Below are 22,435 nucleotides of genomic sequence, written 5' to 3' on the forward strand. Positions count from 1 at the left end.
TGTGAAAATGTAGAATAAATTTTTTTTTGAAAAGCATACGGAATGCTTGCCTTCATTGGACAGGGCATCAAGTATAAAAAGTGGCAAGCTATGCTAGTTGTATAGAACCTTGGTACGGCCGCATTTGGAATATTGTGCACAATTCAGGTCGCCACACTACCAGAAGGACGTGGAGGCTTTGGAGAGGGTGCAGAGGCGGTTTACCAGGATGTTGGAGGGTGTTAGCTATGTGGAGAGGCTGAATAGACTCGGACTGTTTTCATTAGAAAGGAGATTGACAGGTGACCTGATAGAGGTCTACAACATTATGAGGGGCATGGATAGAGTGGATGGGCAGGTACTCTTTCCCAGGATGGAGGGGTCAGTCACTAGGGGGCATAGGTTTAAGGTCCGTGAGGCAAAGTTTAGAGGAGATGTGCGAGGCAGCTTTTTTTTTTTATAAACGCAGAGGATGGCGAGTGCCTGGAACGTGTTGCTAGGGGAGGTTGTGAAAGCAGATACATCTACGCCGTTCAAAAGGCATCTTGACAAACACATGGATAGGATGGGTATAGAGGGATATGGCACAAGGAAGTGCTGAGGGTTTTGGCAAAGGTTGGTATCATGATCAATACAGGCTTGGAAGACCGAAGGGCCTGTTCCTGTGCCATATTGTTCTTTGTTCTAGTTGCACGTTCCCCGTTGCTCACGGCGCCCAGAATCAGGTGGCTATAAAATGGCACTCGCATCAGCTAAGGGGCTACAATGGGGAATGCACGGCCGAGGCTGCACATAGCCCCATTTTGTATACTGAGGAGCCCTGCTCGCCGGAACTCCTCGGTGTAGAGATCGCGATCGAGATCTTTAAATGGCACCCCGATTTCTCAGGCCCCCGATGCGACTCCCTGACCTCCCCCCAAACCCCAGCGCACTATTGGATGCCCCCCCCCCCCCTCAAACACCCAAACAGGGCATCCCCAGCCTGATTGCCAGCACACAAAATGCCAGCCTGGCACCTTGGCAGTGTCCCTGCCAGCTGGCAGTACCAAGGTGCTACTTTGCCTAAAGGGCATGCACCTGGGGGTCTCAGATCCTGTGGGATAACCCCACAAGTGCCATTCCATCTGGTCCCCATTTGCAGAGACCAGTACTCAACGGCACTCACCCGAGTTCTCCGAGGCGAAGGGGATTGAATCCAACATCATGTTGGATCTTGCGGGGCGTTGCAAGCTGGGTAGATCCCGGGAGCAGGATCTCCTGGCTACAATAGGCCACGCTGCACCACGGTGAGCTGCCTTTCAGGCCGTTTGATTGCACCCACTATTTGTTATATGACGTAGATGGTTTTCATATTATTTATCTTTTCGAGCTGGAGAGTTTTCCCATCATCTCCTTTTTTTCCCCCTCTTATTAACCTTTTCATTTCCCCTTTTCTCAAATGTCAGTTCATAAAATTATTGCTGGACAGTGAGCTATGCTCTACTGTTATTCATTGTGATTGTTGTTCTTCTAAATAGCGCCATGAGATCTTTACATCCACAGGGAAGATACACGTTGCCCTCTATTTAATGTCTCGCCTGAAAGACACCTCAGGGAATGCTGCAATTCGCCTAAATTAGAAGCTCAGGTCTCTGGAATAGGACTGAAATCTAATACCTTAAAAATGAGACGGCAGAGTGCTCTGCCACTGAGTGGATGTTAACACTATGACAGAACATGGCGTGTAGGGGTGGCACAGTGGTTAGCTCTGCAGCCTCACACCACTGAGGACCCAGGTTCAATCCCAGCCCCGGGTCACAATCCGCGTGGAGTTTGCACGTTCATGCAGTGTCTGTGTGGGTCTCACCACAACCCAAAGATGTGTCGGGTAGGTGGATTGGCCACGATATATTGCCTCTTAATAGGAGGGGGCGGGGGAGAATTGGGCACTTTAAATTCAGTTTTTTTAATAAGAACTTGGCAGGTGATGGGAAAGAGATTCCAAACCAATAGTGAAATAAAACACAGACTTGATGCCAAAAGCTGAATTGAGGGCTCATGTATGCCACTGACAGTTATGTTTTCCTTATCCGGGCAGCATGGTGGCCCAGTGGGTTAGCCCTGTTGCCTCATGGCACCGAGGTCCCACGTTCAATCCCAGCTCTGGGTCACTGTCCATGTGGAGTTTGTACATTCTCCCCCACATCGCAAAGTGTCCTGCTGCCCACGGGCATTGTGTGGATAGCACAATCGCTTCACAGCTTCAGGGTCCCAGGTTCGATTCCGGCTTGGGTCACTGTCTGTGCGGAGTCTGCATGTCCTCCCCGTGTGTGCATGGGTTTCCTCCGGGTCCTCCGGTTTCCTCCCACAGTCCAAAGATGTGCAGGTTAGGTGGATTGACCATGATAAATTGCCCTTAGTGTCCAAAATTGCCCTTAGTGTTGGGTGGGGTTACTGGGTTATGGGGATAGGGTGGCGGTGTTGAACTTGGGTAGGGTGCTCTTTCCAAGAGCCGGTGCAGACTCGATGGGCTGAATGGCCTCCTTCTGCACCGTAAATTCTATGATAATCTATGCTATGTGCAAGGTAGGTGAATTGAACACGCTAAATTGCCTCTTAATTGGAAAAAAATGAATTGGGTACACTAAATTTATAAAAATAAAAAAAATAAAAATGTTTTCCTTATCCGATGCATGTTGCTTGATAAAGCTTTGTTACATTGGAATACCTCATGGTATATTGTGCGTTTCCCGTCCTCAGCTCTTAGATTCTTTCATTCAAACTGTACAGTAAACCAGTATTTTCTCTATTGCACGCGCCAGAGGACCTAACCATCAAGACAGGATCACAGCTTCAGCACAAGATGTTCCCACAACCCTCACTATTGTAGAAGGCATCAGCACAGATCTCCCCCCCCCCCCCCAACCACCCCCTCTACTTTTACTGACCAGTCTGCCGAATAGGAGCACTCACCAGGCCTAGGAAGTGCAGAGACCATGTATGCTGACAACCATTCCATCCGCTTTGTCGGCACGTATCCAGCCGCTGATATTTTTATTCTTCCACTATGACTCTGAGTAAGGAAATCAATCATTTTATGCATCAGTTCAGAGTGAAATCTCAGGGCTCTGCGATTGCCGGGATTCACGGATTACAAAACTTAGCCAAGATCATCTTAGATTTGCAGATGTAGCAACACAATTTCTGCCGAGAGATGGAGGATGGGGTTAGATTTTATGCCACGGAAACCGAAAATGGTCAATTCAGCATTTGTTCCGTTGGAGGCTAACAGTCACCCCCTCAATATGGCCAGCTGACTGGCAGTGTGAGGGCATGTGTTGCTAGGCATTACAGTAATGAGGTCATAGAAGTGACATTTCCAGTCATTGTCTTATAGTGACATCAGTTGCAATGCAAAATCATTGAGAAACATCATGCTCAAATAACAGCTCTGTCGAGCAGAGGATCAGTAATCTCAGTACCTCAGGTGTTAGTTAGAACCTCTTTCAGGCAATGAGGAGCAAAATGTTTATACCAGGAGGTTTAAATAGAAGACTTGGGGTAGCCTAATAGTTTTTGAATGATCAAAGTCTGAAATGGTAGGCATAGAGATGTTTCCAATTGGTTGGGGTGGTCTACCATAAATATGTGACGCTCACTAATAAATCTAACAAGGGAATGCAGAAGTTGCTTTATTCATGAGAATGTGGAACTCACCTGGGAGTTAAGGACCATTGTAGCTTGAAGGTGGCAACGCAGGTCGATAGAGTGGTCAAGAAGGCATACAGCATGCTTGCCTTCATTGGACGGGGTATTGAGGACAAGAGTCGGCAGGTCATGTTACAGTTGTATAGGACTTTGGTTTGGCCACATTTGGAATACTGCGTGCAGTTCTGGTTGCCACATTACCAGAAGGATGTGGATGCTTTAGAGAGGGTGCTAGCTATGAAGAAAGGTTGAGTAGATTAGGATTGTTTTCGTTGGAAAGACGGAGGTTGGGGGGGGACCTGATTGAGGTCTACAAAATTATGAGGTATGGACAGGATGGATAGCAACAAGCTTTTTCCAAGAATGGGGGTGTCAATTACAAGGGGTCACGATTTCAAGGTGAGAGGGGGAAAGTTTAAGGGAGATGTGTGGGGAAAGATTTTTTACACAGAGGGTGGTGGGTGCCTGGAACGCTTTGCCAGCGGAGGTGGTAGAGGCGGGCACGATAGCATCATTTAAGATGCATCTAGACAGATATATGAACGGGCGGGGAACAGAGGGAAGTAGATCCTTGGAAAATAGGCGACAGGTTTAGATAAAGGATGTGGATCGGCGCAGGCTGGGAGGGCCGAAAGGCCTGTTCCTGTGCTGTAATTTTCTTTGTTCTTTGTCAATAATAAAAGTAGTCAAGGTGAGCAGCACGGATACATTTAAGGAAGCTGGATAAGCACAAGGGAGAAAGGAACACAATGAATATAGATGTGGCTCGATGCAGAGATATGGGAGGGGCTCACGTTTGGAAGAAACACCAAGACGACAAGAACAAGGAGCCAAGATATAAGAATGAACCATATAGCCTATTGAGTATGGTCCACCATTCAGTAATATCATTACTGATCATGGGTTTCAACTCCACTTTCCTGCCCACTCCCCTTAATTTCCAGCGACACCCAAAAATCTGTCCACCCCAGTCCAGAACAGAATCCCTACGGTGCAGGCAATTCAGCACATGGAGCCTGCACCAACCATCAAAGTGCACCCAAACTAGGCCCACATCCACACCCTTTCTCCATAACTCCACCCAACCTGCACATCTTTGGACACTAAGGGACAATTTAGCATGGCCAATCCACCTAACCTGCACACCCTTGGACTGTGGGAGGAAACCGGAGCATCCGGAGGAAACCCACGCCGACACTGGGAGAATGTGCAAACTCCAGTCATCCACGGCTAGAATTGAACCCGGGTCCCTAGCTCTGTGATGAGTTAGTGCTAACCACTGTGCCGTTAATAACGATTTTTAAAAATAAGTTTAGAATACCCAATTTTCTTTTCCCAATTAAAGGCTAATCCACCTAACCTGCACATCTTTGGGTTGTGGGGGTGCAGACACAGGGAGAATGTGAAACTCCACACAGACAGTGACCCGGGGCTGGGATTGAACCCGGCTCCTCAGCACCGCAGGTAGCAATGCTAACTACCGCGCCACCTTGCCGCCCCCAAAAAATGTATTTAACGATGCATCTACAACCCTCTGCAGCAGTGAATTCCAAAGCATCTCACCCTTTGAGTGAAGTGAATTCTGTTCCCAGTCCTAAATAATCAGCCCTTTATCTAGAGACTGTCTGCCCATGTTTTAGACTCCTCAACCAGCCGAAACAATCACTTAGCATCCACTTTATCAGCAGAGACCTGTTGGGCCAAATGGCCTATTTCTGTGCTGCAGATTCTATGCAGAAAAATGTGAAATGGTGCAAGACATTTAGACCCAACAAGATGCAGAGAAATAATCGCTTTTCAAACAGTACGAAAACAAAATTATCGTAATAGTACAGAAAATTTATTTTGCCAAAATAACGTGAAAATTGTTTTATGTATAAAGGACTCAATTTAAAAAAAATAAAAAATATAAATTTCCTGCATCACACAATTGCCTGAAAGCAGAAAAAAAAATTCCAAGTCTTTTACACATTTCTTAAACCTAAAGTGCAGGATGGCAGAATTACAAAAGGAAGTGCCCTGAGGACAAATGCTCTGACCAAATGCTCAGTTCTGGCCTGAGGTAGATTAAGTAATATTGGAAAACTTAATCATGTGTTCTTTGGTTAAAGGTTCGAACGTGAAATTCCAGAGTACAAAACCATTCATGAGGACCATGGGGTATTCCAACACTTGGGTTTTTCCTCATCGCAACAGTGCACTGAGGGCAACGCTCGAAATATTTCTGCCTAAATTCACTTAATAATTATATCAACAATATTTTACTGCAAAGGCATATTCTAAAATGCGGGAATACAGAATCACTGGATTTGGAATAGGACGCGCTTACATCTAAATAAGACATTCAATCTCATTATCTCTCACTGGAAATATTTTGCAAAGTTTTCTCCATGACGGGTAGAGGTGACAAGACCAGGCAAGACTAGTTCCAATCTACAGAGCAACAGCTGTTGATGGGCAGTCAATGAACTGTTATCAGATGACAATTACAGCTCAGGAATGAGGATAAATGTGAATGCATTTTCTTTGTTTTTAACCCTTTCTCAAAACAAAAGGTTCCCCAATACCAGAAATTGGCCTTTGGTCACACGTGTCAATTGTGCAGCTTACCTGGGCAAGATTGGGGCCCCAGTCACATGGAAATATTATTCAGGCATCCACCTCCCACAACCATGTACACTGGGTATCCAACCAACTTGTAAATTCAGCGATGCCAGGCCAGCCAAAGTTGGGGTTGGTGTAGGTAGTTCAGAAGCACCTGAACCAAGGTTTCAGGAAAACTATTCTTCATGATGTGAAAATTGACATTTCATTCGGTAGCATATCCCATTTACACAAATTGCGTACCTGACAGTCGCACTTGTGACCGACCATCATTTCCACTTGTATTCAAAATGGCTGGCAAATAGTTCAGTCCAATGGATAGTTCAATTTTGAAGAGTCGTTCTAAGAAAACTAGCACATCTTTTTACTTCAATATCAAAAGCACAAGCTGTGGCATTTAAGTTCCAGTTTTGCGATGCTTAGGAGAAGTGAACTCTACCACCCTGCACTCGTTGAAGGGAAATCAAGTACAAATACACAGGAAATGAATAATCCAGCATTTTCTCAAAACAAAATCAAGCATATAATACTCTCCGTCAACAGTCACACAGCTGTACAGAATTGTCAGGTGACAAGATTATTATTTTTTTGATTGCAGCCCCTAAAAAAGGAGTCAGAGCAATAAATTTACAACTCATACATAAATTAAGAGTTAGGTAACAAGAGTTAAAGGTAGAAACATGTTACAGTTCACGTGGCACATATCAACTACGCAAGACTTTTGCTTCCTGGTTTGAGGCATTTGATCTACCTAGGTGCATTAATGCCACTTGATTCATTTTACATGCTTTTACTCGACACACATGCAGAAATTAGGGTTGGGGTTGGCTGTTATCTTACTGCATTGCTAGTGCAAATAGAAAAATGCATTGGAAATAAGGTCCAGAGGAAGGGGAAAAAATGAAAAGACAAAGAACCTCAACATCACATGAACATTTTAAGTGTATGAAATACGAAAGTGGCGTACAGTTACTTGCAAACTCATTAACAGAGTGGCGAGTCTGCAAGCTATAGAGAATCGCAGAATCAGTTCGCAATAAATGCACAGCTTGTCATTTGTTTCCATTCTTAGTGATTTGAGAATTCATTGCACCTTCTGCTTGAAACAGTTCATTAATTTGATTTCCAAAGGGAATAAAGCTAAACAAAAAAAAAGCTGACATTTTCAAGTAGAACATTTTCCAGATTCAATTATTACAATATCCAAGTACAATAAAAATGAGAACATTACAAAAGGGGCAAACTTTTATGTACAGCAATAAAATTGACATTACAAAACACTGCAAACATGGCTGCAATTATATAAATAAACTCGATCTGTAACATTATTACAAAATATTTTTTGATAAATCTTTTGATAGAGCTAAAATATCAAAAGCATTAACTGCCATAACAAATTCTAATAGTAGTTATGCCAAACCCGGTGTAGGTTCCTGTCCAATAACAAAAACCAGAACACAAACTGATTACGGTCTAAACTATTTTTTTAATATATATATATAACAGAATTGCAGCTTCATAACTGTAAAAAAACTATACTTGTTGCACTAATCAGTGTCCAAATCTTTATCATTAACGTCTTGAACCATGTAGTGTTCTGACTCCTCTTCAAACCCAGAGGACTAACTCAGTTGATTCTGATCTTCAGACATAGGTTCCCAATAGTCGTGAAGTTTGCCCTAAAAATAAAATTACAGAACATCTGAGGCAAATACACTTTTTCTTAAATAGTAGATCAAGCGATAACCTAAACGACCTTTCATAAGCGTGTCAGGTGCAGAGCGAAAAAATGAACTCCAATTAACTTTTAATTTTTTTTTGTCTATGTGTCAGCACTACTTAATGAGAGGAAGTGCACATTTCAGTGAGGGCCAATTTCATTTTGTTGCTTTATTTTAATTTAATCCTATTGATAATCTGATTATTTTATCTCAACATTTTGCTTTGGTTAATGTACTAGTTATATATTTACCTGATTCCTTTAAAAGCTGCCCCAACCCATCCTGATTATTAAAAAAAAAATAGATTCGACTTGAAATGAAGCCTTATTTTAACCTACTGAACGGATATTTACATTTCTGCCCCAAAATATGAGGGTCTTCCAATCAGAGCATGTGGCGCATTAACGTCCAAACCATCAGTGGGCAGCACGGTAGCACAGTGGTTAGCACAGTTGCTTTACAGCTCCAGGGTCCCAGGTTCGATTCCCGGCTTGGGTCACTGTCTGTGTGGAGTTTGCACGTTCTCCCCTTGTCTGTGGGTTTTCCCCGGGTGCTCCGGTTTCCTCCCACAGTCCAAAGATGTGCAGGTTAGGTGGATTGGCCGTGTTAAATTGCCCCTCATGTCCAAAAAAAAGGTTAGGTGGGGTTACGGGGACAGAATAGGGGTCTGGGGATAGGGTGGAGGTATGGTCTTGGGTAGAGTGCTCTTTCCAAGGGTCGGTGCAGACACGATGGGCCAAATGGCCTCCTTCTGCACTGTAAATTCTATCATTCTATAACCCAAAGGAAGTACTATCAGCAGCAGTGGCCAAGAGCTTGATCAAAGAGGCGAGTCTTTATGGAGGGTCTTATAGAGGTGTAGGCTTTTGGGAAGGGAGTCCAAATAGTTGGACCCGGGCAGTTTACAGCATGGTAGGGCAAAAAGCAGTAGTGAAGCACAAAATGTGAGAAATTGAGGTGTTCATAGGGCAGGGGAGGTTACAGAGATAAGGAAGGATGAGACCAAAACAAACACAGAAAACAGCAACAGTAAATTTGAAGCATTGTGGGGATGGGAGCAAAATATAGATTAGCAAGGTCAGAATGGCACACAGGACGATATTGCAGAAATCAAGTCTGGAGGTGACAAAAACGCATGAATCAAGCTTTTTAGTGACAGCCTCAGTGAGGTTGGGGCAGAGGCAAGTTTTGTCACAGAGGTAGAAATAATCTTGGTAGCTCAGCTTAGACCAAAACCGGGCAGATTCCAAGTGGGTGGGAGCAACAGTCAGTCCGAGCAGATACAAATTTTGCAACGGGAGCCAAACACATTGGCTTTGCTCTTTCCAGGGTTTAGGTGGAGCAAATAACAACTCATCCAAGACTGACATCAAGTCAATCATGACAGACAGAAGTGATGGGACATTGAGAGGTGGTGGTGAACAAGTAAACACATGAAAACGTTGACCCTATCTCTATGATGATATTACCATGGGGCAACCTGAGGGAGAGAAGTGGACCAAGAATGGGGGACTCCAGAAGTGTGTGTGTGTGTGTGTGTGTGTGTTGCTGGTCGTGGGATGATGGGGCGAAAATGAAAGTCAACCATGATTAGAAATACCCTGGAAATAACAGAACAAAGTGTAGCAGGGCTGGCCCTGAGATGAACAAGGAGGAAGTAAAAGACTTCACAAGATGCACACACCTATACACAGCTTCAGAACCTCATCCTATCCCCCAATTACCTCTACACCTCTTCCGAGGATCCAACTTCTCACTAGTGTGTTCTTCGGGTGCCAATAGCCCTTGGGAGCCCAAGTGAACTTCGACTGAGTGTCCAAATTAGGCAAAGTGATGCTGCTCTTAGTCAGCTTCTAAACCCACGTACTTGTCTGGCAGATCTTGGCTCTTCCAATTGCAATGCACACACACTGGCTTAATTTTCTTCTCGCTCACCTCAAGAGTGCGAAGGTCAGTAATCACAATCCCACCATCCTATCTTTAGATCAGCTTTCTTGGCAGCCCAGAAATTGAACATGGAACTTTTGCTCAGTATACCCTCACCAAACTGAAGTCTTCAACTTGAGGAAAAAGTGGCGTCTCTCAATTCTTCAATCCAATTAAATGAAATTTGAAAAGACCATTGATAAGGTAATAACCAAGGGTGGCACGGTGGCGCAGTGGTTAGCACTGGGACTGCAGCGCTGAGGACCCGGGTTCGAATCCCGGCCCTGGGTCACTGTCCGTGTGGAGTTTGCACATTCTCACCATATCTGCGTGGGTTTCACCCCCACAACCCAAAGATGCGCAAGTTAGATGGATTGGCCACGCTAAATCCTCCCCGTGTGTGCGTGGGTTTCCTCCGGGTGCTCCGGTTTCCTCCCACAGTCCAAAGATGTGCAGGTTAGGTGGATTGACCATGATAAATTGCCCTTAGTGTCCAAAATTGCCCTTAGTGTTGGGTGGGGTTACTGGGTTATGGGGTTAGGGTGGAGGTGTTGACCTGGGGTAAGGCGCTCTTTCCAAGAGCCGGTGCAGACTCGATGGGCCGAATGGCCTCCTTCTGCACTGTAAATTCTATTATAAATTGCCCCTTAATTGGAAAAAATATATATAATTGGGTACTCTAAATTTATTTTAAAAAGATACGGTAATAACTGAATGTTGAGCATCCACCTCCAATATATTTAAAATTCACACATAAGCAAAAATACTAAACGATTGTACAATTTTAATAATAGGTCCTGCCACTCAATCCTCAGTCCAAGGATGAAAACCGCTCCATCCCAATTAACTTCAGTCTATAATTCCCCTAGAGTTGCATTATCACACTGATTTAACCCTGCATATTACCTGAAGAGGCCGCGAGCGTTGTAACAACTCTTGCCATTTTGCATGAGTTCTTGCTTCTAAGTCTTTCACCTACACAAAGAAAGGTGATTGGTTAGATATCAATTCCCACCACCACCCAAAAGTTCATACATCCAAGTTGCAACTCCACTAAAATGACAAATCAAAGAACTGAAATGTAGACGAGTACCCGAGTGCCAGCTGACCACTTTAAAAACAATTTTGTTGGACATGTACATGAACTGGCTGAGAAGTCTGACCGATGAATGCAGCCCTTCGAATGTCACTCGATTACTGATCACTAAAAACGGAGATAAAAGCAACTTGATTTATTTTCCCTATTATTGTGCGTTAAGTATCAAGTAACACTCTTGCTTAAAGATCAGCTGTGTTTTGCATCATAGTTTAGCACTTGAGATCAGTTCAATATTATAGCACTCCAATTTGCTGCCTATTGATAGTTAGAACAGTGACATTTATGGAGTCTTCCCCAGGCGGCACGGTGGTTAGCACTGCTGCCGAAGAACTGGGTTCGATCCCGGCCCCACGTCACTGCGCGTGTGGAGTTTGCACATTCTCCCCATGTCTGCATGGGTCTCGCCCCCGCAATTCAAAGATGTGCAGGGTAGGTGAATTGGCCTCGCGAAATTGCCCCTTAATCGGAGATTTTTTAAAAAGTCTTCCCACCAGGATGAAGGATGGAAGTTGGGACACAAAAGCAAAATATGTTCATTGTGAAGTCAACTCTTTAAGATAAAAATAACTTCCATTTATATAATGCTCTTAACAGTAAAATATCCCCAAGGCGTTCAATAGGAGCATTAACAAATCTTGACTTTGGCATACTTATGCTACTGTGCAGGGATCCTGTCCTCACCCTTCAAGACAACCAAGTATTATCCTTTGCTTGGCATAAAAAGCTGTGACAAGAGGGCAGCACAGTGACGCAGTGGTTAGCATTGCTGCCTCATGGCGCCGAGGTCCCAGGTTCGATCCCGACTCGGGGTCCCTGACCGTGTGGAGTTTGCACATTCTTCCCGTGTTTACGTGGGTTTCGCCCCCACAACCCAAAGATGTGCAGGGTAGGTGGATTGGCCACGCTAAATTGCCCCTTAATTGGAAAAAATGAATTGGGTACTCTAAATTTATATATTTTTTAAACTGTGACAATAGAATTTTCCAAGGTTAATGTCCAGCCCAACATTACAGACAGAATGCCCAGCATGCAAAGGCACCACAGTGGTTAGCACTGCTGCTTCACGGGGTCACTACTTGTGTGGAGTTTGTACATTCTCCCAGTGTCTGCGTGGGTCTCACCCCCCCACAACCCAAAGATGTGCAGGGTAGGTAGATTGGCCACGCTAAATTGCCCCTTAATTGGGAAAAAAAAGAATTAGGCACTTTAAATTTATTTTAAAAAAGAATGGTTATATGGCAACTCAACACAAAGAGAATTGTGGGAGAACAATTCAACCAAATTGCCTGCTCAATTTTGTTTGAGGCCTCACCCTTTTTCCCCCAAACATGGCTTTAATGTTTGAATTACATCAAGTTTTCTGCTTCAGAGCAGAAGGTCCCTAAAAACAGAGCAGACAGAAGTTGTGCTCCTTGCAGCATTCAAATGGCACTTCAATTTCAGTGAGATACTGCTGCAGGAAAAGTCAACACATGTTTTTAAATGGAGTACCTTGCTTCGGTAAAGTAGTTTGGGGTCCTCTCTTATGTCACATTTGACATATTTTTCTATTTCAGCACACAGTTGTATAAGATGACTCTGAAAGCAAACAAAAGCTTACATGAACAAGAACAAAGTAAAAGCAATAAAGAGACATCATGTTGACAGAGACCTACGGCTGACATATAACTTCTCCGCCAACTCCTTGGCATAAAAAACAAAAGATTTGCATTTACACCACATCTTTCACTACCTTGGGGCATCCCAAAGTGTTTTACAGCTGAAGTGCAGCCATTCTTGTCATGTAGGAAATGCAACAGCCAGGAGCAATTAGGGATAGGTCATTGTTGCTGGCTCTGCCAACAGTGTCTACATCCCATGAATAGATAAAATAATTTGTATTTGTACACAGCAAAGCCCACAATCCGCAATTCAATAATGTCCAGATAATCTGGATTTAGTGATGTTCATTAATTGCAACTGCTGCCCATTGTTAAGCGTGGGCAGTGAGTGGTGCCAAATGGAACTCTGCCGCTGCTACTGTTTCTACCTGGATGTTTTCAATTGCTACAAATTAACATTCAGCTGTAACAGACACAAACAAGTGTCTAAATCCCTAGCTGCTCTTGTGCAATTCTGCAAAAGATTAGCGAGCTAGTCAGATCTGTCATCAATGGTAGATTCTGGCATGCACAATGCCTGTTAACCATGCCCAACTTTTATTTAAAAAAGCACTATATTAGTTCATCTACAAAGAATCCACTAACCCGTGCAGTGGTTGGCACTGCTGCTTTGCGGCGCTGAGGACCCGGGTTCGATCGCGGCCCCGGCTCACTGTCCGTGTGGAGTTTGCACATTCTCCCCGTGTTTGCGGGGTCTCACCCCCACAACCCATGCTAAATTGCCCTTAATTGGAAAAAAAAGAATTCGGTACTCTAAATTTTAAAAAAAGAATCTACTAACCAGAAACCAGCACTCGGGTGGAGTTCAACATTCGTAGAATTTGTCTTCACTTGTGAACTGTGAAGCTCAACTGTGAAACCCAGACCACTACTTTCAACTATAGCACACAATATAACCCCCTCAACTTGCAATAAACAAAACCAAATAGAAACTTACCCGTTGACTGGAAGGAACATGTTCTATGTGTACCACTTCATTTGCTAAGACCAGAAGATTGTAGCACAGGTAATAGGCCTGGTAAATTAAATTAAAGCACCATTTAATAATTCTTGTAAGTTAATAGCCATCACCTTTTTAAAACCAATTCCCCAACGGGCGACAATTTGGAAAACCTGATACTAATCCAAAATCTTTTTGAGGCAGGGCAATCTTTGTACTCAAGGTACTCAGGAGTTAATCAAACAGCTCCAAGTCATCAGCAGTAATACAAGTTGGATGCTGAATATTTGTGCCTCTACGCAGGTCGATGCCAATTCCCTAGGATATTACTACATCAAAGTAACATTTTCATTTCCTCAACAGGAAGAGTCTGAATGCCAACTGAGTGATAAATTAGGGAAGTCTCATATGTTCAAGCTAGCTGGGAATAGAGTTCACAGTAGATGCATTTCACAGGGGACCACTGCAACCAGCAGAGACTGCCGATCCCATCGGTTTGCGATATATTGATTCCCAGAAGTTGCAGAGTAGACAGCTAATCCACTGAACTGTACAATTCCATTGAACTTTTGTTATTTTCATGTGATAGTGCCCAATTTGCTGCTGGGAGGTGGGGGTTCTTGAAAATAATTTCAGTAATGATCAAAAACTGAAATTTAAAAGCCCATAAAAAATGTTTTACAATAAGCGCTCTTATTTCTAAACTTGTAGCTACACACGGCAACCTCCCATCAATTGACTTTGTCCATACCTCCTGCTGCCTTGGGAAAATAATCACAGACCCCTCCCACCTGGGTTATTCTTTCTTCCAACCTCTTCCATCAGGCGGAAGGTGCAAAAGTCGGAGAACACGCACTAACAGATTCAAAAACAGCTTTTTCCCCCACTGTTGCCAGGCTCCTGAATGACCCTCTCATGGACTGAACTGGCCCCTCCAGGCATCTTCTCTCCTGTGCAGCACTACACTCCGTATGCTTCACCCGATGTCTATGTATTTACATTGTGTATTTATCATACGTCCTGTATGGAATGAGCTGCCTGGACTGTACACAGAACAATACTTTTCACTGTACCTTGGTACACATGATGATAAATCTAAATCTGATCTAATCTAAATTTCACTGCTGCAACAAGGGTACAAGGCCATCCTTATCCAGAGCCATTGCGTGATCATGTGTAAATAACGATGTTTATTCCACACAGATTTCAGGAGGATTATTATTTAACATGGTAATAAATTCTAGTCCGTTCAAATCTAAGACCTGGCAGGATTTCAAATCTCGTAATAGGCTTCCCTTCAGAGCAAAACGAAGTTCATCCAAAATTCTGCAGTGCTGACAAAGCTGGTGGGAATTTTCATGCAAAGATCAGTATTTTTCAACAAAAAGTCAGGTGTGACTTTTTCACTAGAATGCATTTAAAAAGTAATATAACTTTGCACATAAGTGACATACATCAACTTAGGAGGAAAATATAAATTTGTTGCTCGACTAAGCAGAATAACTATTGCTCACATTCATTTTCAATATCTTGGCAGTTTCCAAAATGTTTTTTTTAAATGGAAGCTCCAATGCATAAGAAATTCCTTGTTAAAGATGTTTAAAATTTCCCTAATGAGCATGTTGCAGCAAAATGTCACCGAAGATCTATGTACGGTTCCTTACTAAAAGTTACTGAAAAAAATGGTATCCAATGAAGCATTTTCACAAGACATCTAGGTTTGTAAAATATCAAGGACGGCATGTGGCGCAGTGGTTAGCTCTGGGACTGCGGGTTCAAATCCCGGCCCTGGGTCACTGTCTGTGTGGAGTTTGCACGTTCTCCCTGTGTCTGTGTGGGTTTCTCCCCCACAACCCAAAGATGGGCAGGTTAGGTGGATTGGCCTCACTAAATTGGGGAAAGAAATTATTGGGTACTCTAAATTTGTAATAAAAAAACAAGTTTGGAAAATGTCCCATGTCAGTCCTGATGAAGGATCATGGACTGTTTTTCTCTCTCTCCATGGACGCTGTAAGACTCCAGTATTTCCAGCATTTTTCTGCTTTCAAATATATTTTTAAGTTGCAATAGTGTATTACAGCAACACTCAACTTGCAGCTCAGAATCAATAAAACAGATATTTGGCCAAGTTTACCAAGTGAGGGATTCGGAATTTGGGTTTTCCTCCATCTTGGATTGTTCCCCCATTTTGTGTTGGTCAGAACAGATTGTCTGTTAATTCAGCAGAACTTCATTTTGGACAAAACTTACAAACCAGACATAACCTAAGGCGGCTGGTCCCTCTTATCTGCTCTACTCACCCCCAGGAGTAGCTCCTGGCCAAATTACATTGGTTCCTCAGTAAACAGGTGTTGTTCTATTTGCCTTCAGAAGGCGTGCTGACAGAAACTTCAATCAGCTTTTGCCTCAGCAACATCCATCTGGTTGGCCAGTGGCGATAGGTTAGAGGCAACAGACAGGGGTCTCCGCTTGAAATAACTGAACCTGCAGCGTTTGCAGGATACGTATTATCACAATGGCCTAGCTGAACGAGACTTTCATTCAACCAAAAGGCTGTTTGACTTCCATTGATTCAAGGCCTGGGACCAGGCAAACAAAGGACAGACAATTATTGCAGGAGTGTTAATCCATCACGGCAACTGGACTGTTTCACTTTTGCAGTCAGCAGAAACAGTAATTAGCAGAGGACTGTGATATCAGACACCTGGAGTAGTGTCATGAGAATGTCGCTTTAAGAAATGGTTAGCTGCTCATGTTACTGCAGTGATGTCAGAGTGTGGGTGGAGCTGAGTTCTGGTTCTGCTTTTCAGTTTCACTTTGAGAAAAGCTTGGGTGTGTCTGTCTTTTTGGTTTTGTTTTTCAGTGTTGCAGCTGAAGTCAGAAAAAGCAGCTGTACTGTTGATCTCTTTCTGCCATGAAGGACTATCTCTTAATCATTTGGTGAATTCAGAATTATAAATGTTTTCAGTATTGAATGTAAACCCTGATGTGCTTCTGTTTAAAGGTTTGTTAAGTCTTCTGGGTGAAAAGGACAGCATACAGATTACTTTGTGTTGTATTCTTTGGGTGGTGTATTTGATTTACTGGTTGCGAAGATGTGCACTGTTTGTTTTAGAAAGGTTAACTTGAGTTCATAGAATAAACATTGTTTTGTTTTTTAAAAATACTGTCTTTCTGCTGTACCACACCTGTAGAATGGGCCGTGTGCTATTAAAAGTTGTGGGTCAGGTGAACTCCATGATACACTTTGGGATTCTCTAAACCCTGGCCCATAACAGTAGAATCACAGATGCGAGCATAATGATCTGTCTTATAAGTGTTACAAAGAAGTAAGTACTTTTGACTCTGTCTTGGACTCTGTAACAGTGTATGGTTAACTTGTAATGACAGAAGTTTTAGCTATCATTATTATTTGACACTATGTATTAACTAAAGCACATGTAGGGAGTGGTGTAGAAGGTCACATTATGAAGTGATTGATGCCATACATTTATATTTTGAACTCACTCTGTATAACCTTTATAAATGGTAATCATGGATACACACTATGTTAAGGACGCACCTTGTATAACCTCAAGTATAATTAATATTATAATCTAATAAACTAAGCATTATTAAATATTCTAGGAATTAGGAGTGGTGACCAATTATCCTGCGTGTTAAAAGTTAAATGGGTTGGGGCAGCTTCTAGGTTCACAATAAGTAGTTAGTTGGGGCCTCATAGCCTGGTAAGGTGATAAGAGAGAGATTGACAGTCTTCATAAGAATCCAAGTTGTTGGCATTAGCCATTATCGGAGGAAAGGAATTAGAAGCCATAAATTCCTCCCCAAATGATGCGTCACCAGCGAGCAAATATCTAGAAGCGGGGTCTATTACTGATTCTAAAGGTCATAGGAGACTCCTCGGAAACATTACTTGTTAGATAAGGGCTAGGTTGTAGAACAGTGGGAGGAGCAAAGAGGAGTTTGGTCACACACCTTGCGTGAAGGATACGACAGACCCGGTCCCCTGGCCGTTTTACAACGTTTAATAAATCCAATGAACCGAATATAAAGCTTGATCCTCGTCTATGTTTTTTTTGAGTCTAACACAAGTCTCAAGTTCTTACAGCATTGCATTAAAGAGCCTGCAACAGCGTCGTGTATTTAACCCCCTCCCCCCCCCCCTCCCCCACCTTATCCACCTTTCCTTACCCTTTCTCCCCTTTGCTTCCCCCACATCTACATCTGTCACGGTTTACAACCTGATGTTAGTTTCTCTGCTGTTTGGCCTTTCACACCTTTTGTTCTCTCTGGGGACTGGGAGACCAGTGCATCTGGGATGGCCACTTCCAGAATACAAAATGGACATTTGCAAAGATTGCAGGGAAAAATGGACAATGTTCAGAAAGCAAGCAGGCACAGAGCCTGTCTGCATATTGGAGCCGCAGCTCCCAGACAAGACCAAAACTGTAGGCCCATTAGCATATGGTTGGCCCATCTCCGGGAACAAAGGAAGATACTTAAGTACCCGATCTGGCCCCAGACCTCGCGGCACCAGTTCCCCAAACCGAAAGCAGAAAACAAAGCAGACCAACGGCCACCTAGGACACGCCCAGCCATCAGGGCACCCACCCCTTTATTGGTCAAGATCAATACGAGTGATCAAGATACGGCACAATTGATTGGGGCCAAGTTCAAGGCCTGCCCAAAAGTGCACGAAGCACCTTCGGGTACAAGAAGACCCCGAGAGAGAATCGCTCTCTTGGACTTGGCTCTCTCAGTGGAGAGATCCGACCACCAGTTGCACCAGAAGCAAGCACGTCCAAGGTCAACGCTCGCTACCAGATGGACGACCGTAGCTGTTTCCCCTCTACCACTTCGGTCCCAGAACCGAACAATGGCCATTGTTCCTCTGACTGAGTGGGCGCCCGAAGCTAAGTATAGGCTTTAGCAGTAGTGGTAGTTTAGTCTGTAGCATTTTGTGCATGAGTGGATGTTACTGTGTGTGTAAATAAATAGTATTGACTTTGAACTAACTGGTGTATTGGCTCTTTGATCAGTATTCGGGTTTGAACCTTGTGGCGGTATCGAAAGATACCTGGCGACTCTAGAGCAAACATAATTAGGATTAAGGAAGGCGACCATATTGACCGCCATATTCAGAGCCAACCAAAGAGAGCAACAGTTAGCACCCCGTTCCATGGGTTTCTGTGGCTATGACTCATCTTTCATTCTCACTCCACTATAAACATTTCCCACTTTCTCTGTCTTATAGCTTTGACAAAGGGTCATCTGGACTCGAAGCTCTTTTCTTTCCCTACAGATGCTGCCAGACCTGCTGAGATTTTCCAGCATTTTCTCTTTGGTTTCAGATTCCAGCATCCGCAGTAATTTGCTTTTATCTGGATTGGATTGGATTTGTTTATTGTCACGTGCACCGAGGTAGTGAAAAGTATTTTTCTGCAATCAGCTCAACAGATCATTAAGTACATGGGAAGAAAAGGGAATAAAAGAAAATACATAATAGGGCAACACAAGGTATACAATGTAACTACATAAGCACCGGCATCGGATGAAGCATACAGGGTGTAGTGTTAATGAGGCCAGTCCATAAGAGGGTCATTTCGGAGTCTGGTAACAGTGGGGAAGAAGCGTTTTTTGAGTCTGTTTGTGCGTGTTCTCAGACTTCTGTATCTCCTGCCCAATGGAAGAAGTTGGAAGAGTGAGTAAGCCGGGTGGGAGGGGTTTTTGGTTATGCTGCCCGCTTTCCCCAGGCAGCGAGAGGTATAGATGGAGTCAATGGATGGGAGGCAGGTTCGTGTGATGGACTGGGCGGTGTTCACGACTCTCTGAAGTTTCTTGTGGTCCTGGGCCGAGTAGTTGCCATACTAGGCTGTGATGCAGCCAGATAGGGTGCTTTCTATGGTGCATCTGTAAAAGTTGGTCAGGGTTAATGTGGACATGCCGAATTCCCTTAGTTTCCTGAGGAAGTATAGGCGCTGTTGTGCTTTCTTGGTGGTAGCGTCGACGTGGGTGGACTAGGTCAGATTTTTGGAGATGTGCACCCCTAGGAATTTGAAACTATCTAGTGTATTTGTTGAATTTGCGCTAAATTAAGGCACTCAATCTATCTGAAGGCATGTTATACAAAAATATCCACATTGTTCTCTAACATTATATCCTTGTAATTATGTCATGTTGCCAACAAAACCCTCCTAGTCCCAAAGTCCTCAATGAAGCTGTACTGTAAAACTCAGAAATTGTTAAGCAATACCTGCTGATCAAGTTCTGTAATCGCAGCTGCCTTTTGCTCTCCCTGCTGTTCAGATTTACTCATCTCTTCAATAGTCTTTAACAAAGAGGATGGTTTCATCATGTACAAGAACCGACACAGATTAGAGATCTGAAGATAGGAAAATGAACACACACATACGCTGCTTAAAATGTCATTTGGGGATTTTATTGCACTGCGCATCAATTCCACTAGAACATAACATAAATGCAGAAGGAGGCCATTCGGCCCATCGAGCCTGCACCGACCCACTCAAGCCTTCACTTCCACCCTATCCCTGTAACCCAATAACCCCATCCAACCTTTTTGGACACTAAGGGCAATTTAGCATCGCCAATCCACCTAACCTGCACGTCTTTGGACTGTGGGAGGAAACCGGAGCACCCGGAGGAAACCCACGCAGACACGGGGAGAACGTGGAGACGCCGCACAGACAGTGACCCAGGCGCTGTGAAGCCACAGTGCTACCGTGCTGCCCTAGGCTTCATTCACAAAGTTACATTTTATTTTTTCTCAGCAGCCCACCCAAAGTATAACCTGAGGCGCACAGATTTGAATTACTTTGGGGCAAACTGGAGACCATCAGGAAATTCTCCACAGAAAGGGAGCAAACACTTCCTCACCTCTGGTAGCAATTAAGCAAAAATGGATGCCATGACACATGGGAACATAGATTTTTTGAAATAAATAGATGAGCTACGTTTTCCTAACATGAAATCTGTAGGATCAGAGATGCTCGTTTTCTACTTTAATTCATATTTGCATAAGTCCACTGCAAGTCTCCTCATGTCTATAAACTATGTTCCAGAGGGCCTTGACTTACCTTTTCTGCAACCATGAGCAAAAGCACTTCCATCATCCATCAAGAAAATGTTAATATTCAATGCGCAACCTAAGCTTACAGAATGAGAATTCTGAAGTCGACAGCTGGCTATCTGAGCCGAGATCCTAAAAACTAACCACCTTCTCTCAGTCTCTTTTAAAAAGAATATTTGAAACATTGAAAAGACCATTATGGGATTTTGCAGCAACAACTGGTTCCAAAAATGCATTTAATATCCAAACAGCAACTGTTAAAACATCGACGTCAACTCACCCATTGTGCTAATTAAATTTATGTCTCTACTTACTAACCTGTTCCCCCTTATTAATCCCCCTTTAAAATTGTCAACAGCTCTATCAATTTCTTCTCATCTTTTTTTGCTCCATTGAAGAGCCAGTTTCTCTACTCTAGAGAGAACACCACCCGTGCTGCCGCTACACACACTACTTCTATCCACATCTATATGTGGTTGACAAAATAAAATTTGCCTCCTACCTTCAAATCTGGATCCTTCGGTACATATATGCATCCGTTGTCCAGAAGCTTTGAAATTATCACTAAGCTAAGGTGCCTTCTTAGTTGCCTAGAAAAATATAATTATCGTCCATTAAATTACAGATTACTACAATTTTAAGCACAGTAAGAAGTCTTACAACACCAGGTTAAAGTCCAACAGGTTTGTTTCGATGTCACTAGCTTTCGGAGCGCTGTTCCTTCCTCAGGTGAATGAAGAGGTATGTTCCAGAAACATATATATCGACAGATTCAAAGATGCCAGACAATGCTTGGAATGCGACCATTAGCAGGTGATTAAATCTTTACAGATCCAGAGATGGGGTAACCCCAGGTTAAAGAGGTGTGAATTGTGTCAAGCCAGGACAGTTGGTAGGATTTCGCAAGCCAGATGGTGGGGGATGAATGTAATGCGACATGAATCCCAGGTCCCGGTTGAGGCCGCACTCATGTGTGCGGAACTTGGCTATAAGTTTCTGCTCGGCGTTTCTGCATTGTCGCACATCCTGAAGGCCGCCTTGGAGAACGCTTACCCGGAGATCAGAGGCTGAATGCCCTTGACTGCTTTACAATTTAAAGAATTCGGGCCCTGTACAATTACACGCACCATTGTTTTTCCCCCCAAATTGTCATTTTTATTGATTGAACAGGGTATGAGTGAACTGTTTTAAACCAATGTAAGTTGTCATAACAGCATAACACAGGGCTATCTTTGTGAAAGCACCCTTACTACAATATATATCAATGATTCGGATGTGGGGACCAAATGTGATATTTCCAATTTCGTGGATGACACAATGTTCGGTGGCAATGTGTGCTGGGAGGAAGATGCTAAATGGTTTCAAGGGGGGATTTGGACAGACTTGGTGAGTGGCAGATGGAATATAACATAGAAAATGTGAGGATACCTACTTTGGTAGGCGTGTCATGTGAGTGTCCCTTTAAGAAAGGTTGTGTTTATCATATGGCTTGCAGCACGGCTTCAGTGATGTCATTCGTGGGTGGAGCTGGGCTGTGGCTGGAAGGTGAGAGTGGGTTTCGTGTTTTGGTTTAATTTTCGTTTTGTTGGTTTGGACTGCAGAAAAAGCAGCACTGTGTTAAGCTGCAGGATGTTTCCCTGTTTTCCTTGTTTTATTTTAAAGCTGTTCCAGGGAACTGAAAGCACATCCGAGTGTGGCAAACTGCCGTGGTAACCTTGAAACTAGAGT

The 22,435-nt window shown here is 43.5% G+C and overlaps 1 protein-coding gene across 3 annotated transcripts in view; it reads right to left on the reverse strand.

The window, feature by feature from the left end:
* Positions 1-5,484: 5,484 nt before the first annotated feature.
* Positions 5,485-22,435, reverse strand: part of slf2 (SMC5-SMC6 complex localization factor 2) — a 154,777-nt gene continuing 137,826 nt past the window's right edge. For all 3 annotated transcript variants that reach the window (XM_072479571.1, XM_072479572.1, XM_072479573.1), the window contains 6 exons: positions 21,210-21,297; positions 19,874-20,002; positions 13,615-13,692; positions 12,508-12,594; positions 10,824-10,892; positions 5,485-7,949 (listed from right to left, as the gene is read on the reverse strand). In XM_072479571.1, the coding sequence (XP_072335672.1) occupies positions 7,893-7,949; positions 10,824-10,892; positions 12,508-12,594; positions 13,615-13,692; positions 19,874-20,002; positions 21,210-21,297 (508 nt within the window). In that variant the 3' untranslated portion in view covers positions 5,485-7,892. The remainder of the gene's footprint in view (positions 7,950-10,823; positions 10,893-12,507; positions 12,595-13,614; positions 13,693-19,873; positions 20,003-21,209; positions 21,298-22,435) is intronic.

Source organism: Scyliorhinus torazame, chromosome 16 (assembly GCF_047496885.1).
Source record: "Scyliorhinus torazame isolate Kashiwa2021f chromosome 16, sScyTor2.1, whole genome shotgun sequence".
NCBI classification, from domain to species: Eukaryota; Metazoa; Chordata; class Chondrichthyes; order Carcharhiniformes; family Scyliorhinidae; genus Scyliorhinus; species Scyliorhinus torazame.